The sequence below is a fragment of the Metarhizium album genome, assembly GCF_000804445.1.
Source record: "Metarhizium album ARSEF 1941 chromosome Unknown scaffold_5, whole genome shotgun sequence".
Classification (NCBI taxonomy): domain Eukaryota; kingdom Fungi; phylum Ascomycota; class Sordariomycetes; order Hypocreales; family Clavicipitaceae; genus Metarhizium; species Metarhizium album.
The window spans coordinates 690,594-707,843 of NW_024467579.1; the positions used below are offsets into that span (position 1 = coordinate 690,594).

A 17,250-nucleotide genomic window follows, 5' to 3' on the forward strand; every position below is an offset into this window, starting at 1 on the left:
GTCGACGGCTAAGCTACCGGCAGCATCGTCACCCCCCTCGGCAAGAGATGGCCAAGGCGTCGGCGTCGATGCAACGACTGCGGACGCTCCTCCAGGACGGCAATCGGACAACGCCCGTGCGCAGCCGAGCCTGTGAATCCCTCCAACTCAAAGGAGCATTCGAGAAGCATGAGCCGCGCCAATCCCAACGCAAGTTGACTAGGCGCCAGCACGTTTCGAGCCCCGGCCGTTTCAAGAGTTTACAACTAGTCCAGAGAGCTCCAACGGCCGGCTGCGTGGGACTCTGCTACGCCTCGTCGGCGGGAGAGCCACGAATCCGCCAAGCAAGTTATACTTTGCCACGCGCAATGGATTGGCCGAGCAAGGTTTGGAGCCGCGCCCATTGTCCATCATGGGCCATGGCGGGTCGGGGCGCAGGGTTGGGCCGCTCACGAGACGCCGCGCCTGAGCATGAATAGACGTGCAACTACGGCGACGCTCGACCAGTGGCTCGGTTTCAAGTCACGCCCTGGCATAGATTTGGTTTCCTCGGCTTGAATATAAAATTAAAACAAAATAAAAAAGGTAAGGTGGGGGGTCCCCGCGCATCGCATCGCGCAGCATCGCAGTTCGTCGTCTTCCCCTTGCCGGCCGTCGCTTCGAATTCGGAAAGGCAGTCTTCAATGTTGCAACGAGGACAAAACCACCGACCCCTTCTTTTCCCCTGGCTGGTGCTTCGCCGAGGATCGACCACTGCCTTTCCCTCTGCAAGTTTGCTTCCCAGTGCCCCCCCCAGGTTTCTGCAGACACCACACCGCCGCCCAGTCTCACTAGTAGCCTCGACAAACTTAGGGTTGCCCGGCAATGTTCCTCTGCCAGGCAGCTCAGCTGCGCATCATCCCAAGCAAGCTTCGAGCGTTCGCAACTGCCGGCCGCGGCTCGGGTGGGATCTGGTGCTAGAGGCTTTCCCAGAATGGCCCGTGATCGCTGGCTAGCGGCCATCTGCCCTGCACACATGCCATGTCCCTGGTCCAAACAGTCTGCGAAGATGAGCACCATGCTTTCTTTTGTTTCTGTCGTGCAAAGACCGCGCTGCGAGTGCCGACGAATCGAGCCGCACCCTCCAAACCCCCCCCCCCCCCCCCCCCCAGAAAAAGGGGAGAAAAGTAGATCAAGAATGGATGAATAAATCAATAAATAAAATAAATTAAAAAAAAATGCCGCAGCGCAATTGGGGGGTCTTCCCACGGTCAACCACACACGTGGTTGTTGGCTCCCGCTCTAGGGGACCGGACCCTTGTGTGTTTTGATGGACGCACATGTGCGCATCGTAGCTTGCGACGGACAGGACAGTCAGTCAGTCAGTCAGTCAGTAGTGGCACCGCATGGAACTTGGGGGATTCATTCATAGACTCGTTATCCAAACCATGGCACCATCTCTCACAGCCCGCATCAACCCCGTCTGTCCTCATATTCCAGTTGTGACAATGACGGCCACCACTCGCCTGATGATTAGAAGACGTCCTCGTCCATGCTGCCAACCCTCTTCTCTCCGACCTCGCGAATCTTGTCGCCCAGAACGGTGCGCCCGTACCGCTCAGCCACCTTGCCCGCTGCCTCCATCATGCGGCCTGTTCTGTCGCGCATGAGTTCCACCATTTCGAGGGCCCGCATGCCGCGGTCTTCGCCGTGGCGACATTCCACCGCCAGTAACTGTAGGAGCGTCTTGTCGATTTCCAACTCGATACGGGAGAGGAGCGATCTTTGGCTGTGGTTTCCCGAGGTGGCGTCGACGAGGTCTCGTAGCTGAGCGGACTGCACGCCCTGGAGCATGAATTGCTGCTCGAGTTTTCTCGTCTCCGAGTCTTCGTCATCGTCTTCCCCGTCTTCGTCCATCGCTTCATCCTGCCCCGTCTCGGCATCGTCCGCCTCCTTCCTCTTCTTCTTCTTCTCCTCCCGCGGCGATGCCAGAGGCATGGAGAAGCCAAACTCCGACAGCAGCGGTCGAGGAAAGTACGGGTATTTGTCGCCTCCCTTGAGGATGATGCAGTGGAACTTGTGGTCTGCGACGGCAACCGGGAAGTACGTCTCGCTTTTCCGGCCAGACGCCAGGCGAGACAGGAGCTTGGTGTCTAGTAGAGGCACCCAGCACGCACGGCATGGTTGACGCCAGTGCAGCAGCGTGAGCAAGGTGCCCGTGGAGTCGTAAATGCATGGGTCCTGGAGCAATGTGAGCAACCTGTCAGCGCTGCGGGAGTAGGCGTCCCTGGGATAACTCACCCCGTCATCTGAGAAGAATACGCTTTTGAGCGTTGCCCCCGCTGGCAGAGCGACCGTGTCCTCGTTTTGGCAAATCTCGTCTCGCTTGATGTTTTCAATCGTGTATAGTAGGCGCGGTCTCCCATCAGACCCGACAGGGCCGTTGCCGATTGTGAGGACATAGTCTTTCCAGCTGGCACATGTCACCATGGGCGAACTCTTGGGGCGATATACTCGGTAGGGCATTCCAAAGAGGGTAAAGACCCTGACGTAGTTGGCCGACGTGGTTACCGTGATGAACGACTCGCTCAAAGACATTGCTGTGACCGTTTCTCCCTTGGGCAGCTGTGTTCGCCAATCAGTTCGCTGAGTCCAGCTCTCGTGTGGTCGGTAGAAAATGTAGGCAGGAGCGTCATCTTTGGGCGGACTTGAGAACAAGGTGCCGCTTTCATTCAGGCAAGCCTTGTCGTAGAGAAATGTGTCTGTGAAATGAAAGTCTCGCTGGAACTCGTGGTCATAAAACTCCACCGTAATTGTGTGGTGCGAATCTTGATCAACTGTCCACACAAAACCTACGAGGTTCAGGCATAAGTATTTCCTGTTTCCCATCCAAGGAGTCGAGCCGGGTTGAAAGGATTCGTGGTGCTGCGGTTGCATCAGATGAATCTTCTTGCTTGCAGGATCGCCAAATACATCATCCGGATCCCGTCCTCGTTTACTCCCTCTGCCAACAGCATAGCCAGCACCGTCGTCATCAACGACAAAACCGTCATCTTCGCCATTTTCATCAAGCAGGGAGCCGATGCTGTCCAATGATCCTCTGCGAGGCCGGCTAGGAATGGGCTGGATTTTGTGCCCGTTGACAGGGAGGAGCTGCTGCCGGTTTCCCGATATCTCTGACAGGGGATCATGAATGAATGGGGCAGGTTGTGTGTTGAGCTTCAGTAATGGAGAAAACTGCTCATGAAGGAAGTCTGGGTAGATGAATACTTCACCGTCTGTGGTTGCAAATGACAAAATATTCTTGGACGGGTGCCATGCCAAATCGACTACATTGGAGTAGTCATATCGCTGAATCACGCTCTGTGACTTGGTTTCCCAAACCAGGACCTTGCCATCCTTGCCCGCCGAAGCGAGCAGGGCGCCGTTCGGAGACCAGGCAAGAGAGGTAATGTCGGACAGGTGACCGTCAGCGAAGCGCCGTTGCTTCTCCCAGTCGTTTTTGGAGATGACTTGGATGTCCTTGGTCGGAGTCGGCACAGCGAAGGCTCGTCCATCGGGATGCCAGGCAACTTTGGTCGATATCTCGGAATCAGAGTCCACATTTCCAATAATTCCATCGACTTTTCGGATAAGTTCAGGCTCCTCAGCTGTCAGGGAATAAATATATATGACGCCATCGGTACAGGACAAGGCGGCTAACCGTCCCTGCGGCTCCAGGGAAACATGTCTGGCAGGTTTGCTGTGCTCTCGCAGGTGCTTCACCTGTGTGATATCGCTCGTGTTGACAATCTTGACGCTGAGCTCGTCACTAGCAACCGCGCACCACTGGGAGTCGCGAGTCAATGCGACGTCTCTGATGGGGAGAGTGGCACGCAGAAGAAAGCGTTCAAAGTTGGCGGTTTCAATGTTGAAAAGGCTGACGGTGCCGTCTTCGGAACCAACGACAAAGAAATCTTTGCCCGCTGAGACGGACACATTTTGTTCTTGACAGTCGTCTATGTTCGTGGGCTCTCCGTCGGAACCAGTCTTGTAGAGTCGAATGGTGTTGTTGGAGCCGACAGTCACCAGTCGATTGCCATCCGTCGTGTACGCGCATCGCGTAGTCCCCTGGGTGTGGGCGGGCCGTGGCCGTGGCCGCGATGCTGTTGAATCCATTGTCATGCAACGAAAAAGTTCATCAGAAGACGAAGTGAATCATTCAGGCCCCCAACTCGTGTCAGAAAGCCCCGAGGTCGCCAAACCCATGTATGAACGGGGACGTGTGACGTGTGACGTGTTGATCTTGATGGCTCGTCGTGGGAGACGCGTCGAACGCGTTCTCCTTAATTGACCGAGACGCGAAACGCCTGCCCTGCTAACTGCTTAAGCCTTGTTAACCCACGCCAGCCCCACCGCTACCTGCCCAACCATTGGCTTGTCAGGTGTTGTGGAGGCTTCAAACTCGAAAGACTCGGACCGACGAAAGACGCCATTCTTTCATGTCCTCTCTCTACTCCTTAGCAGGGCCATGGATAGGAAAAAGGTTATGGTTACGTGAAGAGAATGCTCATCGAACGCTGAGCGTTTGGCACTTGAAGAATTCGGATGCATCGACAACTCGTACATCAACAAGCTCTCTCCACTCAATCTCGCCGATTATACGAAATACAGGTTTCTGATCAACCATAGAGAATGCAATCTGCTGATCAAGACCACTTCTTTGAGACCGAGTGGGTTTGATCACCACGCCTGCCCCGCGATGAACCTCTTGAGAACCTAGGACCAAAGGCTGACTCCTAACAGTGCGTCTCAAGTACAGAGAGCGAGGAAGGCCGCCAAGGCTGGCAACAAGCATGGTGACCCTTTGGAAATGAAGTCCAAGATTCTGGCGGCGGTTCCAGACCCAATGTCGCCGTCCTCTGGAATTTTCATTGCCGAGTCTGCAGGTTACGTTCGGCAAGTGAAGTTGTCTGTATGAAAATCGACGGACCGTCCACTTTGCTCTACATTTCACAGACTGACGGATCTGCACAGCTCTCTCAACCACACTCGACGACGTATCGTGGTCCCAAAGCCCCAGTGACTTGTCTGGCAATTGGGGCCGCCGGCAACAGCAGGACCATCTTTGCGGGGTCTTGGGACAAGGATATCTGGTCGTGGGACGTTGAGTCAACGCAGCTTGGACGCAAATATAGCGGCCACGCTGATTTTGTAAAGGCCGTGCTCTGCGCCAAGCTCAAAAACAGGGACATTCTCATCAGTGGTGGAGCCGACAAGAAGATAATCGTGTGGGATGTAGAAACGGGTCGCAGGCTGCACACCATTCAAGATGCCACGACAACGATGCTCGCCATTCAGCATCTCGCTCTGGATCCCGCACTCAGCACCCGCGATGAGCTCGTGCTGGTAAGTGCCAGCAGCGATCCTCACATTCGGCGATGGAAAATCGGTCTTGATGACTACGAGCAAATAACAGAGACCTTTGCCGATCGACCTGGTGCCGAGCGATCGACCATTGAGGAGCACGACACGAGTGTTTACAGGCTGGTGTTTGACACGGACGGAGAGGACGCCGACTTGTGGACAGCAAGCGCAGACGGAACGGCAAAGTGCCTGTCCAGGTCCCGGAACTTTGTCGCCGAAGATTGCCTGAATCATGGCGACTATGTTCGGTCGGTTCAACCAACCGAACAATGGGTCATCACAGCCGGAAGGGACGAAAATGTCAAGGTATGGGACAGGGCAACTGGAAAGCTGTATTGCTCTCTGGAAGGGCATTTTGAAGAGATCACGGACCTGGTGCTGCTTCGCGGTGCTCAGGGCTCGCCCGAGAAGATATGCAGCGTCAGTATCGACAGGACGATACGCACCTGGCCTCTCCAAAAGACGGATCTCGATGACGTAGTCAGAAGGATTGAAGAGGCCAAGAAACCGAGCACCGACGGGGCAGACACGGGTGCCGAGACCCTTGTCACTGCTGAAGAGGAAGCAGAGCTGGCGGAACTAATGGATGACTAGTAAGTCACGACTTAAATCTACTTGCAGAGGGAGAGTCTCCAGCACCGGCATCACCTACCTACAACGCTGGAGTGACGTGCATTGCAAACCTCCCCTCGAGTAAGGAGTCGGACCTCTGCAGAGAATTGGCCGATGGCTGATGATCCAGCCAGACATCAACTGGAAACGTGGCATGGCAGAACCATCCAGCCCAGCCAGCGTTTGACTTTGTCTGATGGCGTGCGAGAAAAAGTTGCCTCTGCGCGAGATTACCCACCACGGAAGCACCGAGCCGAGTTGTGAGCCCGAAAACCCAATTGTCTCAGACAACAACCCATTAGGGCGATTTGGCCGAGGCGCAGGGCCCGGATCAGCCAAGAAGTTGTGTCCTTTTTTTTTTTTTTTCCCATTTGTGGCGCGACCCTGCATGATGTTGAACGCACAGTGCCCAAGGGCCAAGAGCAGGCAAAAGCAGTACACCCTCTTGTGCGGAACGAGTTGCGAGACATGGGAGCGGGAGCTCATTCTACTACCATTGTGTGACAATCGTGAGAGTCACGGTCGTCGGTGCCGTCTGCATGAGAGAGAAGTCGAGGAGGGTACCTCTCGATTCCCGCTCGACGTGATTTGCTGATGCCATGTTGGTGGTGGGTGGGAGAGGAGAGCGCCATGTCTACCGCGCCCGTTTTGCCCAACTCGGCAAGCTTTGAGCTAGGGGAGCTACGTGAAACAAAAACTCTGCCGATGTAGTTATCGAGTGATGGATACCGGCTAGTGTTCGTATATCCATCCACTCAATCCCAGTCGCGAATCGTGATGCCCTCTCTTCTCGTCCTGCCCTGTTATGTGGCTCCTGGCCACGTCTCCTGGAGGCGTCAAGGACTACGTAGTTGCGGGATTTCGGGTGACAGCATCGGGATTGGAAACAGCGTGCCAGCACCGATTCATTTCGGCTACAGAGCCAGTACGGAGTAGCCCGCAATGACATGCACTTGTGGATATGGTTAAACCGACGTAGGTAGAGACGATGGACGAGAGAGAGTGCGGAGTGCCGAGAGAACAACTTCCCGGCCGAGTGTCACGGTTTGTCTTTTCTCAACGAGACTCGCCCTGCACAACGCCGGCAAACAATGCTATGCTAAGTCGCGCCGACCAAAGACCGGTACCCTCCGCCCCTTTGCGGTATTTTCTTTCCTTTTTCCTTCTACTTGCTGTTTCTTTTTTTTCTTTTCCTTTCTTTTCTTCGCGCTGCATATGAAACATGGCTTTCGTTGATACGAATACGGAGTACTCCGTAGGACGCATCACCTGTCTCAACAACAACGCATCACCAGCTGACACGCCACACGATGAACAAAGGCTTCAGCTTGCGGGTCCGCCAGAGGGCAAGGGAATCACCTCGTGTGCGTACTCTGTATGGAGTACAGTTGCGCATCACTTGTCACATCAGCTTCTTTTCGCCCGCCCGATGCTGAAGCCCCTGGCCCTCGCTGTACGGAGTGAGCCATACCATGCCAACAAACACACGTACCGCACGGTCGTGAAGCACCGCGCCAACTTCAGCTCGATACTCCATACACCAGACTCCGTACCATCTTAAGATGGCCTGGATAGTCGTGCGCCGTGGGGGAATGTTGACCTCCTCACACGCTCTTGCTACCGTGCCGGAGACCAGCAGTGCGACTTCTCATTGCGGACTAGACATATAGCTTAGTTACTTGGACGTGGGCAGCCAGTCCGTCCGGCGGCTATTGTTGATGGGGGCGTCCGGCCGACGCTTCCAAGCTGCCTCTTTTGGCATGGGACTCGGTTGCATGGGATAGGATCACAGGAGTCATATCACAGGACGATGGACGAAAGAGGGCTACGTCTACGTCCACACCTGAAGAGACCGGCCCCCCGGATCCCAGGCGCCTCCGGCAAATGAACGTAGTATCCGATCGCCCAGGTAATAGACTTGGCCGATACTCATGGGAGGGACTCGGTACTCCGCGCTGTCCTGCCATATAAAGCCCAAGGCCGACTCCAGAACCGACTGCCAAGAGATTTACGACCAACCGCTTTTGGCCGCAGTGTTATCCTGATGATTAGAATTTCCTGCGCAAGCATTACTCCCCGAGTGCTCGATTGTCGTTGGGGGGGCGTCTTGGCAGAGTCATGTGCATACATATGTTTGGTGTGACGGGTTGGTCCCTGCTCGACGATTTCTACCCATGGCCGGCGTGCCTTGTGAAGCATATCACGGTGAAGTCGCAGATTCCGTGAACTGCCAACTGCCAACCGTCAACGGAGTACTGCAGTAGCAATTTTCCCAGACTCGTGCTCCCACCCATCACCAAGCCAACTTGAAGGGCAAAAATACAACTTCAGTTCCTCGTGTCAGAAACGTGGTGCTTCCCGCATCGCGATGCGTCACCAACACGGCAGTGTGCACATTTGATGCATCGCCGAATAAAGCACCGAAATGGCCGCCTAACAAAAGGAGGCTCCCTGCTGTGGGAGCTGTGCACCGTCCCCGGCCCTCCCACTCGGTTGGGTCTCTATGAATTGCAAATGTTGGCTACAGCCTCGCGGAGGCGAAGAAGAAGAAAAGATGAAACAATCCTCAATGCGCCGAGGGTATGTGCCGCGATGCCCCTAGAGGCCAAGGAGCGAAGGCCGTGGACCACGCTTTTTCACCCATGAACCCAACCGGGAACTAGTAGACCGCCTCACCCAAGCCTGCCAGCTAATTTTAACATGTTGGTTGCCACTGAGCTAGGACCCCGCGGAATTGCCATTGTATCCATGAAACGTGCATGGGTCGGCGATGAAGAGCCAACAGGCGGTTTCAATTCAACAGCCCATGTGGTTCGAAGTTCCGACGTGTTGAGACGGCGTCACGCGCCTGTGCCAACTTTAAGCAGTGGGTGTGGTAAGTTACTTTTCGTTCCGTTCCGTGTTTCGATGACTGAAGTCTGATTGCCTGTCATGTGCTTTGAGGGTGTCTTGCTCTTCGCCCCGGGGACAGTTTGCAACGGCACCGACAGAGCACACGTCGGCCGCCATTGAAAAGCTGTTACCGAGTCGTTTGCACAAGCCGAGTAGAAAAGTCGGTTTTCTAACAAATGTGAGTACCAAACTTGATTGCGTTGAAATCGGAACAAGTTTCTTTGCACAAAGATCTATATGCGGGAAGCAATAAATCATGGCAATACTAGTAGCAGCTGATTGGGCACAGTCCAGTCCTTTTGACTGGCGCTAATACTCTGCCACGTTTACACAACGGTTTTCAACCCACACCCGAGTGAAGAATGGAGAATTTGTCTCGCCTTCTCCTTGTGCGACTGACTGAAGCGATTTGTGTAAGCCGAGGCGGGACACAGGACAGAGACGTGTTGAAGCCACCTGCGCATCTGATATGCTGTACATTAGGCTGGCCGCGAATGGCGCAGTATGATTGTCACCCATATCTCGAGTACGCAATTACCTCGGTACTGAATGCTAATCACTCAGGATGTTTGAGAATTGAGCGTCGTCAATACAGGGTTCCAGCGAGTTCTGCGCCTTGACCGAACGCCACCCGGAATACCGTTGGTGCGGAGCCATACGCGTCGATGGTGAAGGCTGCTGTGGCGGTGCCAACGGGTTTAGCATTGTGCACGAGTTCCAGTCGGAGCAAGACCAACCCCGGAGGGCTCAAATCGAGGCCGAGCAATGTCTCCCGAAACCCAAGCCGCTTCTAGTTGATTCACCATCTCGTACGGAGGCGTAACAAGGCAGATTTCAATGACAGTCTTTAGCCATTGATGCTGTGCTTGTGCTATGACTGTCATTGTCGTTACACAGGAGCGAGTTCGTCGTTTTGGATGATGTCGCCCATTGACAACTCAACGTGTCGCTTTCGGAAGCACGACCCCTGAATGAGGTCCCGCACCATGAATCCCTGTTCTGTGTTCTGTCCGGAACCCAACTTTGAGCTCTCAAAGAGATCAAGCTGTGCCACGTCGGACTGGACGTGGACGTGGACATGCAAAGATGCAGGGGTGAATGCGAAATGTGAATGACACTCGAGGCTGCATCATCAGTGACAACAAACACGGCTTGCCTTGCTTGCTGATACCTTGTTGCAGACACTGTGCGCACATACATGTGCGGAGCGAGCAGTAGTACGGAGTAGTGCTGCGGTCGGCGCCGCCGCCATGGTTTTGCACCAGACCCTTTCACTTTCACGGGCTCGGAGTCTTGGAGTCGGATCACTCTTCCTGTTCAGGGGCCTCGCAAAAGTTAACTCTGTAGCCATTGGGTCTTGGTGATAGCCGTGCGCATCATTGCCAGGACAGAAGTCCCCCCAATCATCGCAGCACATGGCCAGCGACTAATAAGTGATGATGAAATGATTCGTTCGCCTGTTGTTGCTTGTGTTGGTCATTGGTGCTTGCTTGGCAGACCGTCATTTCGAACCCGGCACCTGGAACGTGGTGCCAAGGGGAAACCCGCGCGTTAACCGGCCTTCCAGGGAGGGCAAATGCTTGCCAGGGAAATCGCTCCCAACTCGGGTTAGCAAGTTGGACAAGGATATTGCAGTACTGGAACTGGAAAGGACGAAATACCCTTGCGCGAGGCTACATTTTGCTTGGGCCAGCTCTGCCCGTGGGGATGGGTTGGGATGGGTTGGACGGTCACACCTTGCTCATGAGGGCTGGACTCGAGAGGATTGGGGGGGTAACTAATACTAGTAGTACTAACCTACGGAGTACTAACGGGAAGGAAAGCGAAAAGCTCCATGCAGGTGGCACTTGCCGAGTTGGTAGCTGGGCGGTGGGCGACTGGGAAACTGAGAGACGGAGAGACTGAGAGACTGAGAGACTGAGAGACCCGAGAGACGTCAAGTTTTATTTGTCTTTTTTTCTTTCTTGTCGCTATCCGCATCTTTCTTTTTCTTTCTTTCTCTTGTTTCCTCTGTTTATTCACGAGCCAACAACTCGGTGCTCTATACTCCGTATTCTGTGTTTTATACGTTCCTCGCCTCTTTCATGATCTACAAGCACGTATTGTTTGATGATCTGCGTTTCCGAAAAGAACCAGTCTCCTGGGCCACTCCTGGCTGCCGTATTGCTCCAAATTGATCTATCTGCCTTGGATCTTCCTTGAACTTTCGCCTGTCTTCATGTCCTGCAGCATGATATAGTCTGGAAGCCGACTTCCTTGGCCAGGATCGCATCTAATATTTGCCTCGTACCTACCGACGCTTCTTGTCACTTCATCCATTGTTAAAGTTCTTTGCGCGTATACGGAGCACCCTTGAAGCCTACTCTCATTGCATCATGGGACAGCAAGCAGATTGTCATAGAGGCAGCGTTGTGGCTTTTGAGGGAAAGGCCGACATCGTCTCAACTCAGCTTCGACTTCTTCCTACTTCACCGCAACTTCTCATACTACCGAGTGTGGATTCATACCTCGAATCCGGAGACGAAGACGACGGCCAATGGCTGGATGTGCGTTTTTTTATTCGCCGAGTTCACGATGCTGTCTTGGCGCGGAGTGAGGTTGCGCGGAACTTCTTGAACGGTGCAACTGCAAACCATAGGCGGCTGGTTTTTCTTAACGGAGGCGCCCCAGCAGCACAAGCCCTCTGCATCAAGGAAATAATGAAGCATGAAACTCATGGCGACAGAGCAGAAGCTGAATCCATGTTCCAAGACATCATCAAGGGTGGCTTGGCAGGTCTCGAAAAGCCGATATCAGACATGGGTAGGGAAGACCAAGATGATTTCAATCAGTCAACGGCCACTAACAATGAGGAAGAAGTGGAAGCGGACCCGATTACGAGAGCCATGAGAGCAGCTGATGCCCTCGACCGCCAAACAGCCAACCTGCAACCCTGCAACACCTTCGAATTGGGTCATCCCTGCCGACCACGTAGCTCGAGTTTGCCATTGTATGGATTTTTGGACGAATTCGAGGACTCAACGCCTTTCTACGTATTTGGTCTCGCAAGACCAGATGGAGATGGTGCTCGCGATGAATGTCCAGAGAATCTCAGCGAGCCTCCGACTCCGAGCGTGGTGGTCACCAGTCCGAGACAGCTACCTGAAGATGGATCTCGCCTTGGGCTACCTCTTTCATACACCTTCAATCCCGCTAGCTGCATTGGGGAGACGTATGAATCCATCACTCATGATTGCCAGCTGGAAGCAGCAACTGTCTCGCCTTCGTCCGACGCCTATAGTCTCCGATCAACTGATAAGGTTGTCTACGGAGAGGCCTCTGTCTTGGATATGAGAAATTATTACCGACGAAATTCATTGCATCGAGTAAGATCTCTGGACAGAATCTATAATGCTAGCCCTCGCCTTCGAGACCCCTGTATTCCCTCGGAGTCATGGCCAACAGAACCAGACACGGCAAGAGCTCGGCAGCACCGCCATTCGATAATGTCGGCTTCTGACGCCCAGGATCGCAGGTTGAGCCTGATCAGTCTCCTCGACAAGCCGCGAACCATCACGACCAAGTCACGTCGGTCCATTGGGAAAATCGAAACGATATTAGCCGGAGACAAGGGAGAAAGAGTTTCGAAAGCACCAGAGAACCCTAGACCAACGTACGTTGACCGAGGCACAGATGCACGAAACGATCAACCCGAGGATGTTGCTTTCCAACCAATCTTTCCTCCAATTGAGGATCTCGTCATATACTTCAAGGATGAGTCTTCAGATGCGGTACTAGAATCTGCCGTCAATACATTCAGGAACAGACGATATCCTCATCACTCGTTTCCTCCATTGGCAGCCGATGTTGCAAGTACGGCATCTATAACACTGGTCTATCGACCTTTCCAGGACAAGGGACATTTCGGATCCGTTATGGGCGCAGGTGAACCCAGCATGGCTTCTCCTCAAGCCGAAGACTATGATCCATTTGCTTACACGCAACCAATGTGGCAACCGCAAAAGTCAGAAGAGCACGTTGAGACAGCACCCATTGTGCGGCCCCCAACACCGGCACAAACGCCTCCACCAACCACGTTGAGAGACGTCGAGCACAATGTCCATGAATTCCTCATCACCTCAGGCCATACAGCTGTATCCGTGCAGAATTCACTGCGGTCCATCCTTGGCGAATACTTTCCACCGGATACCCAAGGCTATCGCCAGTTCCAATTTTCTCTCCTCCCAGAGCTTGACGAACTCTGGAAACCCATCTTTCGAGGGGGAGAGCCGGGCAATACACAGCGAAATGACGGCACGGGCACAAATATATTGGCCATTGGCTCTCAGTCAGGTGTTAGAAAGGAATACTCGCTAGCAGTCACCGGTAGATTGGAAAAAGTTGGCAGGAAGTCGTGCGAAATCGTCAAAACAGGTCGAGTTGACTTCAGGTACGTGATAGCCGTCTGTCCTTTCGTCTTGAATAACCCCCTTGCTCACCATAACTTCCTTTGGGGGTTTCCAGGTACCTGCTTGCCAATGCGATGCAAGCTTTTACTGCCCAGAGACTGGCTCATCAGACATCCGACAATCCATTTACCAACTCATTCTTGCTAGCCACCCTAATCGTTCCCCATCTCGAAACCTATTTGGCGCTGCATACCGATGTGCGACATCTGCTCCTCCTCTATCCACCAGAGCATTTAGCGACTGTTTTAGCATTGCAACGACTTGTTGGAGTTGACGTCATGAAAGTGGCGCAAATTGTTGACGCAGACAGCAAGGAGGACTCGCCTTTCACCCATATTCGTGGTGCATCAATCAATAGCAATAAGCCCGAAGGCAAAACTTCGCGTTCATTCTCACCCAGATCTTCGTCCGAGGTTGACATATCCAAAGCCAACTATCTGTTAACCTCCACCGCCTCTGAAGAAGACATTGCCACCTTTGTATCAACGGTATGGGATATAAAGATTGAACCACCTGCGATGGAAAGCTCGGAACAGTCCACTGCGAGAGTTCAAAAGAAGAAGAGGCCTCCGCCACTCAGTATACGCAAGGAGCCTATGTCTTCATTGCCCAAGGTTGCTGATGAAACCCCAGAGTCGCCAATAAGTATCGGTCTGCCAGCTGCGTCTCTAATATCGCCTGAGCCTGCATCGCCTAGTGCGTCCTTGCATGAACCTTTGCCTGTTGAAACACGCAGGGCCCTGAAGTCGACGAAGAGCACCAAGTTCAGCCAAGGCAGGTTGAGGTCGAAAAATGCTCAACAGGCGGAGGCTGAGTGCATGGCTGACTACAACTTCGACGGCGACAGTGATGAAGACATGGATGAGCGCAGACTGATGCCGGTTTTCATGCAAAAGCACTTGGTGCGCAAGCCGAACAGTCGTAAAGCACTCAAGTTTTTGGGACTTGCATAGTTCGGCGTCCAACATGTTAAAAAGAATTGAGCCGCGACCGTCGATTTTCCGTTGACAAATTCGGGCGGTGCCCCTTGATTATGGCCATGCCCACCTCGCCTCTCCTTTGTTCCTTTGCTTCTACTTGTTTATTTTGGTTTGAAAACTTTTTACTTGCCATTGCGATTTCGGAGACGAGAGTGATTTCCCTCGAGACGTTAAATCAGAGTGAGAAGCATGTACGTTAGATCAGATATGATTTGGACTGAGCGAAGCATCAGGCAGGCAGTACTTTCTTTGGACACGGAGGCAGACGTATCGAATGGCTGGCGGGCGGGGGCTTGCAATTTGAAAATAGCTTGGAGCAGGGGCGGTCGGTGGTTGGGAAACGGCTGGAGAATTCGTTCTACTCGTAGTCCATGACTGATACATCTCTTTCTTCGACCTTCCCCTCCCTTGGTCTGGTAAAGTGAAATTTGGTGCGGCATCGTTGAGGGGATAGGGAGCGTGCCACACCAGAGCCGTTCCGACAAAGACCATTCGGCTGGGTCATGCAAATACCCACGTCCAAGTACGGAGTAGATACTTGAGTTAACTATTCCGCCGCCTGGGAACAGGGTGTCTCCGGCATCGCCGTCCAGCCTCGCAACGGAGGAGCAAAGCACAGCACACATGGTCCATGACAGTTGGGTGCAAAGTTCAAGGTTCCCTGTATTAATGCCCGTTCTCGCAGAAAATTACAGACACAGACACACAAAAAAAAGGGGGGGAGTGAACACTCCCCCGTAACCCCCTAGAGCAAACGTTGAAAACAACACGGCAGAATAATAAGCGAATAAGTAGTGATAAGAAAAAGAGACAAGACACGGTGGATGCGTCTCGCCTGGTAAAATAGAAGGACCCCTGTGTCTACCTACATGTTTTCGTCACAAAGGGGGGAATGTAGCATGAGCCTCATAACTCTCCTTATCCTGTCTCCCGGCTCAGCTGTTCCTGTCTCGTCTGAATCGGATCGTCTCAATGCATAGCGTAGCAGAGTGTTTGGTCTTGCGGATCGGTCGTAGAAGTAGAGACATGGGGCAAAAAATCCAAATGGACATGATTCAGTCTATGCGCAGAGGAGGACAGAAATAAACGGGAATGGAATAAGTCGTAAATGTAGCCTGCGCCAGTCACTTCCCTGGCATCGCGCTGCTCCCCACGTGCCCCGTCACCGACTCTGACTCCAGTCTTGAAGTACCACGGCTATTTAGCAGCAGCTGTTGCTTGAAGCAGAGCCGACGCCCTGGCCCTGCCCAACTTGCACGCTTGGCTTGGTGTTGTTGGCTGTCGTTGTGCCCATACGCTCTTTGATCTGCCGGGCCATGGTCAAGAATGCTTGCTCGACGTTGCTGGCGTTCTTGGCAGAGGTCTCGAGGAATGGAATGCCCAGGGTGTCGGCGAATTCCTGTTTGCAGGGTCAGCCAGTGACGTCTTGGCGCGTGATTGTCGCGTCCCCATGAGTATTTTGCTCCGAGCCCGCGTCGGGACTTGGGCCGTTCAGGCGCATTCGCCGGCCGCGGAGTCCGAACTTGACATCTTACCTTGGCAACAGTGTACTCGACCACCTTCTTGTCCGACATGTCGCTCTTGTTACCAACCAGAAGCTTGTTGACACCCTCGGTGGCATATCGGTCAATCTCCTGTAACCATTGCTTGACATTGTTGAAAGAGTCCATGTCGGTGACGTCGTAGACAACGCAAATGCCGTGGGCACCGCGGTAGTAGGACGAGGTGATGGTTCGGAACCGCTCTTGGCCAGCAGTATCCCACTGTATTGATGGTGGCGGTTAGCGCTTCCAGTTTGTTGGCGTTGCGGACGAGACATAAGCGGGTGTTCACACGCACAATTTGAAGCTTCACGGTCTTGCCATCGAGCTCTATCGTTCGGATTTTCTAGTGACAGGTCAGTTGCATCGTTCCGTAGAGACAAGGACGGGGTGGATATTCCCGCATACGAAGTCGACTCCAATGGTGGAAATGTAGGACTCGGTGTAGGTATCATCGGCAAATCGAAGCAACAAGCAAGACTTGCCCACACCGGAATCACCGATGAGAAGCAGCTTGAAGAGATAGTCGTATCTGATTGAGCTGGTTAGGATCCGCACAAGGCTTTTTTCCTTGGACTGCCACAGCCAGTATAGGCGTGTTGATTTCGTGGCGTTGAATTCGGAATGCACTCTGTCAAATTGCAGTCAGCCAGTCTCATTCGTCTCGTCAGGAGGTTGGCGCCCAGGCAGAAGGGACCTGGAGGGTCGGCGCGTACTACTCAGGGTTCATGGCGGCAGGGTTGAAGGTATTTGCCAGAAAAGCGGTAGGACTGGTGGACAGTGTCGGCGGGCGACGGCCAGGCTTGCGGGTGCGATGGGAGGAGGGGAAACTGCGGTGGTGATGATGCGAGGAGATCAGAGAAACCAAGGCTACGTGGGTGTGAGACGAAGGCCCGAGTACGTCAGGGACGAGGGCGGCGGGCGCAGCAACAAAGCGACGGCGGCAGCTGACCGGTCACGTGCCGGCGACCTCGCAGGTGGTCTTGTGGGACGTGGGACGTGGGACATGGGACATGGGACAACATGCAGGATCCCGAACGGACAAACAAAGATACAGGGTGATGAGTTGGCACTCGGTATGACATCCACGGGTGTCAAGTCATGAGGCCGACGGGGATCCTGTTCTGCAGAGATGTCTATTCGTGCATGCGCCAGAGACGCCTGGTCCTGGACACATCCTCGACACGACTTTGCAACACATGTTCCAGGAGGCGGCGGGCGGCGGCGACATAGGACTAAAACAATCGCAGGCTGCCGCTCACTCAACGAGCTGCTTGTGATAGATCAGGCACAGCGTCGCAGCGGCATCGCGTCGCTTCGGCATCTCTAACGTGACATGTCCAAGTGTATTGTATGGAGTACGTGCCTGCGTGCTTGAGAAGTTGTCTAAATAAGCAGCGCACCTACCTACCT

The 17,250-nt window shown here is 53.7% G+C and overlaps 4 protein-coding genes across 4 annotated transcripts; 2 read left to right on the top strand and 2 right to left on the bottom strand.

Annotated features, from left to right (window-relative positions):
* Window positions 1–1,491: 1,491 nt before the first annotated feature.
* Window positions 1,492–4,116, bottom strand: MAM_02920 (WD40 repeat-like-containing domain protein; the record flags this gene model as incomplete). Its single annotated transcript, XM_040821719.1, has 2 exons — window positions 1,492–2,199; window positions 2,260–4,116. The coding sequence occupies 2 exons, from the start codon at window positions 4,114–4,116 to the stop codon at window positions 1,492–1,494; spliced, it is 2,565 nt and encodes an 854-aa protein (XP_040680288.1).
* A 516-nt stretch (window positions 4,117–4,632) lies between these two features.
* MAM_02921 (WD40 repeat-like-containing domain protein) lies at window positions 4,633–5,958 on the top strand (the record flags this gene model as incomplete). The annotated part of the gene is made up of 3 exons (XM_040821720.1): window positions 4,633–4,670; window positions 4,744–4,912; window positions 4,975–5,958. The coding sequence occupies 3 exons, from the start codon at window positions 4,633–4,635 to the stop codon at window positions 5,956–5,958; spliced, it is 1,191 nt and encodes a 396-aa protein (XP_040680289.1).
* Window positions 5,959–11,243: 5,285 nt separating this feature from the next.
* MAM_02922 (uncharacterized protein) lies at window positions 11,244–14,269 on the top strand (the record flags this gene model as incomplete). The annotated part of the gene is made up of 2 exons (XM_040821721.1): window positions 11,244–13,297; window positions 13,372–14,269. 2 exons carry the CDS (start codon window positions 11,244–11,246, stop codon window positions 14,267–14,269), a joined length of 2,952 nt encoding a protein of 983 aa, XP_040680290.1.
* Window positions 14,270–15,497: 1,228 nt separating this feature from the next.
* MAM_02923 (small GTP-binding protein YPTI) lies at window positions 15,498–16,567 on the bottom strand (the record flags this gene model as incomplete). Its single annotated transcript, XM_040821722.1, has 5 exons — window positions 15,498–15,695; window positions 15,832–16,059; window positions 16,136–16,183; window positions 16,246–16,468; window positions 16,557–16,567. 5 exons carry the CDS (start codon window positions 16,565–16,567, stop codon window positions 15,498–15,500), a joined length of 708 nt encoding a protein of 235 aa, XP_040680291.1.
* Between the last annotated feature and the right edge of the window lie 683 nt (window positions 16,568–17,250).